Source organism: Microtus oregoni, unplaced genomic scaffold (genome assembly GCF_018167655.1).
Source record: "Microtus oregoni isolate MIOR12 unplaced genomic scaffold, Mior012 000002F_ref0000024, whole genome shotgun sequence".
NCBI classification, from domain to species: domain Eukaryota; kingdom Metazoa; phylum Chordata; class Mammalia; order Rodentia; family Cricetidae; genus Microtus; species Microtus oregoni.
Window position 1 is genome coordinate 53469620 of NW_024543061.1, and position 16128 is coordinate 53485747.

Here is a 16128-nt window from a genome sequence, read left to right on the forward strand (position 1 = left end):
CTGTACTCATAAAAATGTACCAAAAGCCCAAAACCCTATTCCTATCTTTAATTAACATCACTACCTAGACTTAGCAGATCTCCTTGTACCCTGTCCCCATCCCTCCAGTGTGCCTCACTGTTGCAGTGTACTCAATTTCCTCAGGATGAAACCTCGGTCAAATAGCATCAGGTGACATGCACCCTAAACGCTCTCTTTCCTTTCCAGATTCACTTCCCACTCCCAATAGAGGAAAGTCGGGTGCTTTACTTTCACCCAACTCCTCCTGTCAGGTCTGCTCCCTCGGGGCTAAGTACATACTTCTATTTAGAGTTTAACAACTAACATTTTCTTTAAAATGTGGATTCCTTGAGGGCTCTATAGTCAAACAGGTGAATTAAATCTGACGTGCCACATACTTCCTGACTAATCTCACTCCTGGCCATTTCATTTCCACATCTCCAAGGAGCTAAAACTGCATATCTTAGAGCACCACCAGTACCAGAGAACATCAGAGGAAGCACACACAGCCTCCTAAACAAGGTTTCACCATTCTGTAGTCTTGATCAATGTAACAGAACTAACTATTCAGGAGGCTCTAAGCAGGAACACAATAACTGGATGTTCTTGAGTCAAAACAAAACAAAACAAAACAAAAAACCACTCCTAAAAGACCCATTAGTTTTTCAGCATAAAACATCAAGGGACACACTCCAGGACTTGAATTCTTTCATCTCAAAATCATGTTCCCTACATGCCTTGCCTGCACTACAAGGCCTGAGTAAAGTCACACCTCATATTGTCAAGCCCATCTGCACCCTTCTGGCTATGAGAGAGTTCAATGGCTACTTAGAAAGTGCTTCCTGTTCTCCTGACTAAGCAATGTACTCGGCTGCCCTTACCCAGAACCAATGGGAATAGCATCATCCTTAGATGAATGTCCCAATGCCATTTTTTGCTTTAAGCTATCTCCATTATTTTCCATTTCCCTCAGAAGAGAGGATAAAATTTAACTAACATTGTCTTGAAAAGGTGGTAATCAGTTGGTTTTTGTTTGTTTTAAGTCCCCCCCCCAGCCCCCATCAATTCTGACTCTCAAGTTTTCAAGACAGCTCTTTGAGAAATGAATGAAAGGGAAGAAAAGTTCTATGAAACTAGAAAACACAAGCCAATAGCTAAGTGTTCTTTGGCATGGGCCCAACACTCTATGTCTGTACTTGTGTCTTTCATAAAGATGCTGTTCCTAATGTAATACAAAAAAGAGAAGTCACACTCTTCGGGCTGATGTGAGATGGGGAGTTGATTGGGGGAGGGGGAGGAAAAGGAAATGGGAGGCGTGGCAGGGAGGAGACAGAAATCTTTAATAAATAAATAAATAATTTAAAAAAAGAGAGAAGTCACCTTTTTTCTTCTAGATTTGGAATTTACAATGTTATTTATTCACATATTAACGACTCAGATTCTTTTATGCCCTATCCTCAGCATCTACGGGAAGGCTCCCCTACCTGAGTTAGGGCAAACTGCAAATCTGACCACTGAATCATGACATTAGTTAATCTTTATAAGCATTAAAAGTCACAACTGCCCATGCACTTTAACACACTGGCTCAGTTAACCATATGCAGCAGGCACTGACAACAGGTTGAGCAAATTAAATGGAAACCATATTCATCACCCTATGTAAACTCATGGGTCCTACTACTTTTAAAGTTAATTGTCAAAGCACATGTCTTCCTTTTTAGAGTGTGTCCTAAATTTAGAAAAATCAGCCATTTCACTTACTGTGTAACAACCAAAATTATTTCACAAAGAATGAATTTTTTCAGAAGACCCAAAATTTCAATGACTTCAAACCTACAAGCCTCAGATCTTCCAGTTGTTAACAGTCTATCATATCTGTGTTGTTACACATATATGAAATGCTCAACCATAGAAAGCAAGTTGCTGCCATTGTTATCTGTTAGTGTGCCTTTCTTAAAGACGAATTCATATGAAAAAAAATCAAAAAATTGAACACTGCTATAGTAAGAATCCAGAGAACCTATTTGTATTTCTCCACTCATGCCAAAAGACAGTGTCTTTTTCAAATTAAAAAATATTTTTCCAAAATAATGATCTAAAGATTCTTCCAAGAAAAAGTATGACACAATTCACAAATCATTCCTTCATGAAGATAGTGTCTCTCTTCTCTACGGTCACAATCAACAGCATCTTTGCTTCTAATTTAGCCTTCAATAAAAATGCAGTGTCCATGGTTTGCCAAGAATCAGCTAACAAAAGCACTCTTTTCTTGATTAACGAGAACAATAAGCTAATTTATAGAAACTTGAACAAGTCTCTTGAACTCCTGGAAACCATCTAGCAAGGAACTGTACAGCAATCTGAAATTCCTATTCATCTGTTCACCATCTGTTTGCAAGCAGGCAGAAGAAGATCAATATAGTATTAACAAAGTGTGTGCTTGACGCCAGCAGCAAGTCCACTTTATTATATCAACTATTTGAATTGAACATACACACTGAATCTTAAGATTGTTCTTAGTTGTCAATCTTTCATGTTATTTAAGCTTGAATACCACTCTAGCACAAAGAGCACTGACCTCATCGTTCAACATGGTCAGTTCTATGCTGTGTAAGACAACAAGGCTGCGAAGAAAGACAATTCACAGGTTTCCACTCACAACAAAAACACAACATGACATTTCCCTGACAAAGAAATTAAAATACCATAGTACTGCTGCTGAAAAAAATAAAGAACCCATTTAGCTACACCTATGCCTATCTGTGGAAGGCATATTTATGAATGTACTAGTATTATTTCAAGCTAACTAAATTATGAAACTTTACTCTTTAATTCAACTTTTCTATTTTCACAACGCACCTACATAATATATAATTTTTAAAGTATTTTTTTAAGTTTGGTGTATTGCTGCAAATGTTCTTTAATATGTCAGTATGCCTTTCTTAAAAACCAGTCCATATAATTACCAGAGCCAAACAACTTTCAAAATCAAGAAGTTGAATTCTACTACAGTAGCAGAATCTGGAAACCTTATCCCTATTTCTCTAATCATGCCAAAAGATAGTGTCTCTTTCAAGTTAAAAAATACTTTTTTAGCCAGGCAGTGATGCTACAAACTTTTAACCCAGCACTTGGGAGACAGAGGCCAGCCTGTCTTACAAAGTGAGTTACAGAATAGCCAGGGCTACACAGAGAAACCCTGTCTTAAAAAATCCTACTTTAATAACCTAGAGAGTCTTTAAAAAAAGCATATAATGAATATAATAAAATGGTCATAAAAAAGACTGAAATTTTTGATAAAATGCAAAACATACAGATAGAAACATTTTACTATATGCTGTGGGAAAATGGTCTTGTATCGGTTTAATGAAGTGCTGATTGGCCAGTAGCCAGGCAGTAAGTATAGGGGGACAACGAGAACAGGAGAATTTACCAAGCCACGTGGCTAACAAGAATTATGGGCTAATTTAAGAAATAAGAAAGAGCTAATAGGCCAACCAGTTTATAATTAATGTAGACCTCTGTTTATTTGGGGCTGAATGGCTGTGGGACTGGGCAGGACATAAATCTTAGTCAACAACTATAAAAGAAAATAAATGCAATCCTAGGTTTATTTATGACCTACATGGCTAAGTGGTAGGTGATGAACATTCCATTCACTTGCCAACCAACCACATTGTCAAAAGGAAAAGGATGACACAATTTTAGGGTTGCAGAAGATCTCAACAAAGTCACTACAGTATTCCATCTCCCTTCCCTTTGGTGCCTGAATATGCAAAAGATAAAACCGACAAAATAAACATTCCATCCTTTTGATAGGCTATGATTTTACTATGAAATTAAGTTTTAACTGGGCTCTTCTCACTCTGAATTCTTTCCCTGAATTCCACTCTGATAACGACATTAATCAAATGTGCATCTCTTGAACTACTTAAGTTCTGGAATCACTAAATGATACTGGCATGAACTCTGGGACAGTCTTATGCCAGGCCACCATCGTCCTGCACTTCATGTTTTCCAATTAAATGATGGGAATTATGTCTAAACTAAGTTAAGAACCTTAATCATAGTCAAAGGCTGCATTTCAAAGTCCAAGACAACGCTAATAGCAAGGCAAAACATACTATGTAACAAGTGGAGAAGTAAAAATAGAGGCCAATTTAGCTACAGTATTTTCCTCCCACATAGAATATTTAATTTATACACAACCAGAGAGTGCTTTTAAAACTGAAGTAATAAAAGGTTGTTTTTAAAGAGCAGCTTTATTTACTTATTTATGTGTGTATGCAGACACCCAGTGGCCGTGGGACCCAGAAGAGGATGTCAGACCCTTGGAGCCAGAGCTACAGGTGTCTGCACTATTTTCAGTTTGTTTCTTAGTTCCACAGTTCAAACTCCAATCCGCAGGACTGCATAGCAAGGGCTCTTAAATGCTGACCCCTCTCTAGAGCCTCAACATAGGTTTTCAATACCTTTTATAAAAATACAACTGGAAGTGATTAAAGTATCCCTAAAATATGTCCATCTCCACTTCTTCATGTTTGCTAAGCACCTATAAGGTTTTAGTCTTCCCACACAAACTCATGTTCTCTAAAGCATCATCAGCAGTGGTACAGCATCAGAAGTACCTGACGGCAATCTCTAGGGAGTTCATCTAAAGCACTCACCCATTCTGCTAACTGAGCTTCTAGGTATTTCTCAGACTTCTTCTTTTTAGTATTTTTTTTCTTTTATCAAAGATGTATTTGTTTTTTTTTAATTTATTTATTTATTAAGGATTTCTGCCTCGTCCCCACAACCGCTTCCCATTTCCCTCCCCCTCCCCCGATCAAGTCCCCCTCCCTCATCTGCTCGAAGAGCAATCAGGGTTAAAAAAAAAAAAAAAGAATAGAAAAGGTATTGCACCATTAACCAATGTAAAGCTCAGAAAATTTGTAATTGTTTAATGGGTTTTTGCTAAGGGGATTGCTTATAGTAGAATACACAGTGTAACCCTCAAAAAAAAAAGATGTATTTGTTTGTTTGTTTAGTGTACATATGTGTCTACATGAGTTAATATGCACTACATGTATACAGGTGCCTGTGGAGGTCGAAGGGCATTGGATACACTGGAATTGGAGTTACAGGAAGTTGTGAGCTGCCTGATGTGGGTGTTGGGAATCAAATTCAGGTCCTCTACAAGACCAAGTGCTCTTAGTCACCTCACCAGCCCATCTCAGCCATCTTCTATGCGGCTTGAAGATGGGCGTCTACTAAAGGCAGTACAGAGCATATGAGAACCTGACAGCTGAACACCATTAACAGCACAAGCAAATGAGTCATGGTCCATTACTACTTTGAAATTTCTTCAATTAGCTGGGCAGGGTGGCTCACGCCTTTAATCCCATCTCTCAGGAGGCAGAAGCAGGTGGATCTCTCTGAGTTCAAGGCCAGCCTGACTATACAGCAAGTGCTGTATAACAGAAAGGCCTTATCTCAAAGAAAAGAAATTTCTTCCATTTATTTTAAGGGATGTGACAGGACTATTTTTACTGCCTTTAGTTAAATATGTAACAGGCAATCCCTGATACATGGTTCATTAACAAAAATGTTATGAATCTCTCTAAAGTTGCATCTTTCTTAACTAGATTCTGTAAAGAACATATTTTTAACAAAAATATAGAACTACCACCTATCCAATGATGAATACACCTCATTAATATCACACTATACTCTGCTGCACAATAACAGTTATTCTTAGTGGGCCATGGGTGTGTATGTGTGTATAAACACACACTCACACACATATAACCAATTACAATATGCATTAATTGAGGTCTAAATTTATTTTTAAAACTTTTTGAAGACTGGAGAGATGGGTCAGCAGTTAGATTGCAATTGCTGTTCTTGAAGAAGACCCAGGTTTGGTTCCTAGTACCCATATGGTGGCTCATAACCATCTGTAAGTCCAGTTTCAGGAATTCAGGAATTCAGTGTCCTCTCCTGACTTCCAAAAGCACCAGGCATGTACATGGTGCCCAGACATACTTACAGGCAAAACACTCATTTTCTTCTCAAATGTGTCATAAGGATAACTCCATTTACCAAAAGAAAGGCACTGGGGAGGTCAGGGAATTATTCATCAGTTATAATAGTACCTAAGATGTAGGTCCACAGGAAGGTACATAAAGAGGAGACCAATACCTTACTGAGTGGCAGCAGAACAGTATGACTATAAGTACAAGAAGATATCTCACCTCTTTCCATAAGCAGTGAGTTATAACAGGACTTTGAAGTAATATCCTTCTATAAACATTTTCTATCATGGTCTGGATCTTGAATGTCTCCTATATCGCATGGTTATAGAGCAAGTTCCTAGATTGGGGCTATGGGAAAGTGGTAGAACCTTTAGGAGGTGTGGCCTCATGAAGACTCCTTAGGTCATTTATGGGTGTGCTACTGAAGGAAATGTAAGGACCCAGTTGCCTTCTCCTTCTTTCCCGACGCCTCCTTTCTTTTTTGATTCTTATCCATGAAGTAAGTGGTTCTGTTCCATCACACACTGCTCCTGCCATAATATGTTGATTCACTACAGGACCAAAGCAACAGAGTCAATTGATCATGTATTGGGATCTCTGAAAGAGTATGTTTGGTTGGGTGGTTGGTTGGTTGGTTAGTTTTGGTTATTTTATTTTTTCAAGACAGGGTTTCTCTGTGTAGCCCTGGATGTCCTGAAACTTACTCTGTAGACCAGGCTGATATCAAACTCAGAGATCTGCCAGCCTCTGCCTCCTGAATGCTGGGATTAAAGGTGTGCACAAACATACCCAGTTGAATAAGTTAAAGTAACATTTTCTCTTTATAAGTTGAGCGCTTCTGATATTTTCTTACACAGAAAGCTAACTTGTACATGAACACATGGTACCAAGAAGTTTATTTTACTTTTCCCTCAACCATATTCCTTTACTCTTTCTACTAGTCCAAGAGACCATCTGTCTCCTAGTTCTTATGTAGCCCAGGCTGGCTTGGAACTCGCTATGTAGACCAAACTAGCCTGGAGCATTCTGACTTCCTCTGTCCTGAATTCTGAGATTAAAGGAATGCGCCACCACATTCAGCTTCCATATTTTCCTTGTGACAAAATACTTAACAAAAGCAACTTAAGGAGGAAGGAAGAGTTTATTTGGCTCATGGTTTGAGGGTAAACTCTACTAGAAGGCAGGAAAGGCAGAAGCAATATGTGGTGGCTGTATTGTTCTCAAGAAAAAGAATGAGATAAATGCCTTTCCATTCAGTCAGGGCCCCAGCACTGAATTCATGTCTGTGAATTCAAGGCAAGCCAACAACAATTTCCAGACCTGCCAGGACTATATAGTGAGATCTTGTCTCAAAAGAAAAGAAAAAAAAAAAGGCGGGAGGGAGGGGAAGAAGAGTAATCCAGTCATACTTTAAAAATATTGTTTTAGGACCAACCATATAGCTCAGCAGTAAAGCATTTGCACGTACAAGACCGTGGGTAAATTCAATACCCAGTACTGAAATAAAAATTATATTATTTAATATTTTCAAAATTGCCCATCACTAAATATCTAATCATACCAATCGATTCCATGCATTAAGGTTAACTATTTAAAATTTTCTCTTTCCTATGTGCACTAGCTTTCTTTCTGATCAGTTCCTTATGTGTTTTCTTAGCAAAAAAAGAAAAAAGAAAAAGAAAGAAAGAAAAAGAAAAACTAAAGAAAAACCTTGCTGCCTATCATGTTTGCTCTACCAACTCTAAGGGGAGAAAGAAAACAAGTCACTTTATGATCACTACGCTACCCTCCCACAGCCCAGCTTGCTATCACTATGAAGATGACCAAAAACATAACAGAAATGAAAGAGAACTAGCATAAACCATGAAACAATCCTCTAGATCAGCAGTTCTCAACCTGTGGGTCATGACCCCTTTGGGGGTCACATATCAGACTTCCTGCCTATCGGATATTTATATAACAATTCATAACAATAGCAAAATTACAATTATGAAGTAGCAACAAAATAATTTTATGGTTGGGGTCAACAACATGAGAAGCTGTATTAAAGGGTCAGAGCATTAGAAAGGCAGAGAACTATTGGTGTAGATGATTATTGCTGACTGTCAACAGGATCTGGAAAGATCCAGGAGACAAGCCTCCAGGCACACCTAAAAGGATTCATCTTGATTAGGCTCAATGGGATGGGAAGACCATTCCCTGGACGTGGGTTGTGGACACTGTGAGAAAAAGAAAGTGACTGAGCACAGCACTAGTCCTTCCTCCTCTCCTAACTGTTCATGTGTCCAGCTGCATCAAATTCCTGCCTCCATCATTTTCTTCCCATGAGGGCCTGTACTTCAGAACTGTCAGACAAATTGAACCATTCTCCTTAAAGTTGATTTGTCAAGAAATCTTGTTATAGCAGCAGGAAAGTATGACGAAAGAAGCAGAAGTATAAAAGAGCCAGTTTCTACACATTTCTTACCTATTGCAGGAATCTGACTCTGAGGAGAGAAGAATATCAGTACAACTGGAAGAATCATCTGGTCTCTCAGGCTCCGGCTGCACTGGGGAGTCCAGTTTCGACTGAGGAAAGTGGTTTGTTACTGAGACTGTATCCGAAAAGTTTATATTATCTTCTTGTCCTAACAAGAAATATAAGATTTTTTTAAAAAAAAATTAAAGAATGTTAAAATGCATACCTTCTATTTCTTTAACACTTAATATTGTTATTTCTTCTTTAAAAATAGAAGTAAAAGAACACTGATTCTAAAACTATAAAATAAATGATACGTTATTGCTACTATCTTATTTGTGTTTTCCAGGACTGATTTACTTAAACGTAAAGTTTCCTTTAAAACCAGAGATAGGAATGCCTTAACATTCTAATGAAGATCCTATTAGCAGATTACTAAGGAATAATTGCTATTTCAAAATCAAAGAACAGTGACAAATTAACAAAACAGACATAAGGGAATCATACTATTTGTCACATGACATATCAAACATCTGGACACTTTTCAAAACCCATTAAATAAACTATTCACTATAAAGAAAGGGAAAACCAATCAGACATAAGAATCCTGCCATTTGATCTGACACATCACATTTTTGTACATCCTTTGTCATATTCTATTTTCAAAGTTTCTTTTTATAAAGATAAAGATACAGGGACACCTCATGGTAGTTTGAAGGACTATGACACACAGCATAGGCAAATATTTAAAAATAAAAGAACAAAAAATACTAGCTGTGCCAAACTGTCTGTTGCCTAGGACTCTCTCCCTTTTACAGTGTGTGCCAACATTATGGGGATTTTCATCTGTGCTATCCTGACAATTCAGAAAATGAATAAGAAAATAAATGAATAAAAGCAGTTGTTAAGGTTTTGTTAGCAAAAAAAAATTATTGAATAGGACAAATTCTTTAAAAACAAAACCCTTTCCAAGTTTATATACTCAAGATTTTCAGAAATAACCCTCAATGTTTGTTATACAGAAGGACAACATTAATCATCAATGTAAGTTCCTAATGCTACAATACCAATAAACTACTGCCACTATTCATCAGGGAGAGAGGAAGGGCCTTAATCAGTGACTTTCCAGAAGGCCAAGAACTTCCTCTTATAAAAAATACACCCTAAATCAGAAGGCTACACCTTCTGGTAACTGGCTATATTATAAAAAGACAAGAGAAATACAAAGCTTTTGCTTTTGGTCTGATTGTCCTCACTCTCTCCACAAGTTCATCTACTCTGTTGCTGAAGTATTCCTTAACTGGCATTAGGACCTACTTCTTGGCAGGATTCCAACACAGGCTGAAGACTAGCAGAACTGGTTGGACTAAACAACTACTGAATTTTTGGCCTTTACATCAGGAGACAGCCATTTTCAATTTAGCCAAACCACAGGCTGTAAGCCATTCTTAAGGAATGCCCCCACCGTGCGTGTGTGCGTTCTATCAGTTCTGTTTCTCTAAAGAACCTAATACAGATGGTCTCCACAAAAGGAAACACACACTTAGAAGATGGTTTCCTCAACCAAGAAAACTATCCAGTACTGACAAGATGTGGAGAAATGAGAACTTGAATGCACTGCCAGTGAGAACGTAAAATGATGCGGCCATTATGCAGCACAACTTGTTGGTTCTGCAGAAGGTTAACCACAGCACTACCATATGAACCAGAAATTCCACTTAGACCTTGGACATTGTCTGGTTAGCTTAACTATCAATTTGACACAGTCTAGAACCATATGAAAGAAAGCCTCAGTTGAGAAATTCCGTACATTAGTTGGTCTGTGAGCATGTCTGTGGGAGGACTGTCTTGATTGTTAATTGATGTAAAAGGACCTAGTTAAACCTAGGTAGGTAGGCCTGAACTATGTAAGAAAGCTAGCTGAGTATAAACCAGTCTGAGAGACAGGTAGCAAACAGTACTTTTCCATGGTTTCTGATGTACTTCTTTGACTGTGGAGCAAATCTCTTGGCTGAAAGTCATGTTTGGAACAGCAAGCAGACCTGCCTTCAAGTTCCTGGCCCTGAATCCCTTAATAATAGACTGTGACCTGGGGTTCTAAGCTAAATAAACTCTTTCCTCCCCAAAGTTTCTTTTGGTCACAGCAACAGAAATGAAACTAGAACAGACATGTAATAAAAGAACTGAAAGCAGGGTCTTCAACAGACATCTGAGAACTAAAGAAAACTTTACAAAAACATCATAATAGTTAAGAAGGCAAAAATAACAAATTAATAGACAAAATGCTGCATATGCATACTAAAGAATAAAGAAATTTTAATATTTGAAACAATATTGACAGGCAATAAAAACATGATGCTTAGAAAAATAAGCCAACATAACAAGACAGATACTGTATAATTCTACTTGCATTAGATACCCAAAGCAAACAAATCCATAAGCAGACACAACAGAGATGATCAGGACTATGTGGGAGAGCAGGGAGTGATGTGATACACCACAGAGTTTGTACGAGGGATGCTAAAAGGGTTTGGGGTATAGATGGTTAAACAGTACTATGAAACCATTAAACAGCCATGAGTTGTGCACCTACGAATTACTAAAAATATGCCGGGTGGTGGTAGCTCACACCTTTAATCCCAACACTCACGAGGCAGAGGCAGGCAGATCTCTGTGAGTTCGATGCCAGCCTGGTTTATAGATCGAGTTCCAGGACTAGCTCCATAGCTACTGAGAAACTGTCTTGACAAAAACAAAAAACAAAAAATGTATACATGTTGTGTGTATTCTGTCACAATTAAGAAAAGTAGTAAAGAAATTTTTGTGCCCCTTTTCCCATTATGATTCTGTTTTGCTCATGGCCTAAAGCTTCGGCAACAGAAATACATTAATCTCAAATCTAAAGCTGGATCAAAACTAAGTAATGCACTGAATGTGTTGGAACACCAGCTGCATTAGCTTTAAACTCTCCATCGCAACATTTCAGCAAAGTAAACATCAGAGTTCCACAACAGAAATAATTATCTTTGTCTTAGGATCTCCAGTAATAAATCTCACACCTAGAAAATATCCTCATACTTAGACAAACACAGAGCTTGGGATGCTTCATAACTACAAACAGGGAGACTTCAGGGGCTGTCTCTATGGGACAGTCTTCCATTGTTTCCAAAGCAAGCAATATGCTACCTTATAGTCAACAACTGCTACATTAAGCTTTCTAAAAAGTACTTCTCCCCATTTCAAATGCTGAGTAACCTTAGTAAGTCACATTGGTTTTATAGTCTTTTTACTTTAAAAAAGAGAGGACCAACAAGATGGCTCAGTGGGTAAAGCACTTGCAAGTCAGCCTGACAACCTGAGTTTGATCACTGAAACCCACATGGACAAAACCAACTCCCACAAGTTGTCCTGTGATATTTTCACAGTGCACAAATGCATACACATGCACACATGCACATACATACACAGAAAGAATAAATAAATGTTTTAAAAAAGTAATGAAATTCATTAGGCTTTTGTTTCAGTAAGTCTTACCCATGATGGCAGATGGCAGTTTCTCTGCAGGTCCATCTCTTCTCATTACTGTAGCTTTTGACATTCTGCCAGCTTTCTTGTATCCTTTTTTGGCCTGATTCACTAGAAGCTGGAACTCACTCTTATGCCTTTTACCTAAATTCAAAAGGACTGTGAATGGGTGAACCATCTACACGTGACACACTGAGAATCAGGCACAACGCTGCTCAGTATCATCATTAGCAGAATCACCTGCACTGAATGCAAAAGCTACCATGAAGAAGACCAGAGGGCTTAGGGGCAGCTGACAAATCTCTCTGTGTCTTTCTCTTCCCCAAAGCAAACAGGGTACAGGATATAATTTGCTACTCTACGTTTTTTTTTTTTTCTTCCTCCCTAAGCCCTTAGTATGTAGAGGCTTCCCACAGAGTACAAAATACAGACTGATAACCTTTCCTCCCTCCCTCCCACCTTACTTTCTCATTTTGTTTCAGTGAGGCAGGGACTCAATTTATAGACTAGACAGACCTCAAACTCATAATCCTCCTTCCTCAATTTCCCAAATGCTAGTGTTTCAGGCATGTGGCACCACACCCAGTGATTGACACTTCCAAAATAACTTCCAAAAGATGGCTTTCTAATGTTCAAGATACACAAGACTACTAAGAAGAAGTGGATCACATTAACTGCACAGAGGAAAGGGCTCTAGAGTAGTCTTACAATAAAGAATGTTTTCCTAACATTTGTTTCCCAGCAGAATCCTTTTAACATTTTACATTCTTTAAGATACATAAGACCATCTTTACTATCACTTCAAAACATAACCCGACATCAAGGTCCTCATGGAAATTAACAACACACTCCTAGAGAACCCTTGGTGTTAGAGCACAAAAATTAGGACACTTACTTGTGGGTCTGAGCCATAGTTCCAGCAGCTGTAGTTGTACCGTACTTACTGGTAACCATGGTTCAAAATAATATTGTCTGTAAATGCCCTCAAATTTTAGAAAACTAATACTATAATGGTAAAGACAAAATTTTGAGAATTTTCCACACACAGCCAATAATACATACTTTTTAATACTTGGTTTCTCCTACATTTAGCACAATACAGAGCAGCAGGGAGTGCACTGGAATGAAGGTCTATATAGACATGTTCAGAGCTACTTTTCTGGGATCCGAACCATTCAATTAATGGTCAAACTGCAAGCTACAGGTAACCATTTTCTGTAGTCATAGAAAATAATTTTCTGTAGGCATATAAAATTTCTTCAGCCACAGAATTGGCTGGACCGACATCCCTACCTCACTATGGAAGAAGCCAGGTTTGCTTCCATGTGTACATTCATTATCAGATTCTAACTCAAATCTGACTGCTCTAATAATTCTCTTTTGTATATCTCAAAACCATCTTCCTAATCCGCAATCAGTTTTTTAAATTCTATTTTATTTTTTAATATTTTAAATATTTATTCATCTTTAAGTATTAAGTGTTTACCTGGAAGTCTGTATGTTCACCACGTGTGTACTCACGGAGGTCAGAGAGGGCATAAGATCCACTAGAACTAGAGTTATAGATGGTTTGAATTGCCATATGGGTACTGGAAACCCAATCTAGGTCCTCTTCAAGACCAGCAACTGCTCTTAATTTCAAGTCATCTCTTCAGCCCTTAATAACTAGTTTTTAGGTCTCTAAAAACAATCTAATGAGATAAACAACTTCATCTGTTTCTGAAAAGCTATCCTTCAGCATGGTAAACAGCACAGAGTTATGAAGCACGTCAAGTAAAAAAGAAGATGGATTCCTGCATTTGAACAGAGAGAGCAAGTCATTGAGGAGATTGCTTCTGATTCTAATATATATGTGTGTATACAAACTCCCAGTGAAACTAATCAGAAGGCTGTAAAATATCGGGTAAGTTATAAAAGACTAAACTTTCAGCAAAAGAAATTACAAGATGAGCATAAAAATTACTAGAAAAAAATAGTTCTTTAGAAATAGATAAAATTCTATGAAAAGTGATTTTTCAAATGAAAAAATTAAACATTAACATAGTAAAGTATGCCTTTAATCATAACACTAGGGAGACAGAGGCAGGTGGATTTCTGAGTTTGAGGCCAGCCTGGTCTACAAAGTGCCAGGCCAGTCAGGCCTACAAAAAAGAAATTAAGAAGCTTAACAAAAGGTTATTAGAGAAAGCCACCTCTTTAGAAGCAGGTTAAGAGAGTCTACACAAAGAATACACAACAGATAATTTCTTTCACGCACTATTTTATTCCATGCATGTAAAGAGAATCACCTCATCTACTTCCTCAGCTCCCAGAATGCACAGGCAATACTACCTCATCATTCTGGAGCTGCTATTAGGCAAGGGTAGTTTAGTTAATCAAGTGTAGTTTGTTCTCTTGGTTTCTTTTCCTGTGGCTGTGATAAATACTGACAAAAGCAACTTAGGGAGAAAGAGCTTGTTCAGGACAGCCCAGGTGCCAGGAGCTTGAACCAACTGGTCCCTTCTCATTCACAACGGGGAAACAAACAAATGAATAGTGCTCAGTCCCTTTGAGACATTTATGAAATCTAGGATCCATAGTGTTGAAGAGATGGCTCAGAGTTAGAAAAACAGGCTGCACTTTAAAAATTTAAATCATTTTAAAAATTTAAATCTAGTATTCCAACCAGGTACCACTCATAGTTGGCAGGTCTTCCCATCTCAACACAACCAACATATCCCCACAGGCATTCCCAGAGGCCCGTCTCCCAAGTGACTCCAGTTTTATCAAGATGACAACAGAAACCACCACAGCCATTTTCCTAGATTTTTCTTTTGTTTTTTCTAAGCCATCAGGAAACCTAAGATTGTTACCTGAGGTTTGCTCAAAAACCCCTGAAGTAATCAAAAGGTTAAACGGCTTTACTCCTAAAGTACTAAGGCTCAGATTTATAGAGTCTTTTCTTGCTTAAATCTAGTTACTCCACAGCTAGGTTGGAAACAAAAACTAAATAGCTGCCACCACTCTGGTTCTGATTCAAGAAGTCCAAGACAGCTGCCTTGGAAAAAAGAAAATAAATGATGCCAACAGATTGTGACTAATAAAACTGTTCCCACTCATCCTTTCACTTATCTTAGGAGATCTGCTATTTGGCAAGGAGAACTCTCGAATCGAAAATATGAGTTTGAGTTATATATGTCCTGAATTTTCCTCTGAAGAATTTAAGTGGTTCTGGGGGCTGCAGATGTGGCTCAGCAGTTATCAGCACTGGATACTCTTCTAGTGGATCCAGGTGTAGCTACCAGAACCCAGTAGCTCACAACCATCCATAACTCCAGTTCCAGGAGGCCCAACCCTTTCTTCTGACCTATGTGGGTACCAGAGATATATGAGGTGCAGACATACATGCAGGCAAAACATGCAGACACATAAAATAACTGACCCTTAAAAAAATTAAGTGGTTTGACTAGTTATGGGAGCTGATGAATAAGTTCATGTCTACCAACTCAAAATGGCTGTAGCTCACTTTCTACTCTTCATTCAAACCCCATCATGGCCTCTTTATGGACCCTCTTTGTAGACAAAAAAATGTATGAATTTATTTGAAGAGAAATTATCTTCTTCCAAGCACCACAACTCCTTGTCTGTGTACACATGCTTATCTTCCAGTCATTATCATGAAACTGCTTGTGTTAGAACTAAAGGCCAACCTCTAGCTTATACTCTAGACTTCATCACAGAAACTTCATATATAGAATCTTTTTAAAACCATTTGTCTTAGTTAGGGTTTCTATTGCTGTGAAGAGACACAATATCCACGACAACTCTTATAAAGAAAAACATTTAATTGGGTGGCTTACAGTTGAGTCCATTATCATCATGGTGGAACATAGTGGTGAGCAGGTAGACATGGTGCTGGAGAGGTTCCTGAGAGTTCAACATCTTGCACAGGCAACAGGAAGTGGTATAAGACACTGGGAGTGACTTAAGCATATATGAGACCTCAAAGTCCACATCCACAGTGACACATTTCCTCCAACAAGGCAATACCTACTCTGTAGTAGGAGGAGCAGGCTGCGTCCCGCTACCTGGCTAGCTTAGCCCCCAAAATAATCACGTGGAAATTGTATTAATTAAATTACTGCCTGG

At 38.2% G+C, this 16128-nt stretch overlaps 1 protein-coding gene across 1 annotated transcript in view; it reads right to left on the reverse strand.

Annotated features, from left to right (window-relative positions):
• The window catches only part of Rad18 (RAD18 E3 ubiquitin protein ligase), an 86081-nt gene that overhangs the window by 24045 nt on the left and 45908 nt on the right, over window positions 1-16128 (reverse strand). The window contains exons 10-11 of the mRNA XM_041637834.1: window positions 12010-12144; window positions 8485-8644 (exon numbers count right to left, since the gene is read on the reverse strand). Of these exons, the coding sequence (XP_041493768.1) occupies window positions 8485-8644; window positions 12010-12144 (295 nt within the window). The remainder of the gene's footprint in view (window positions 1-8484; window positions 8645-12009; window positions 12145-16128) is intronic.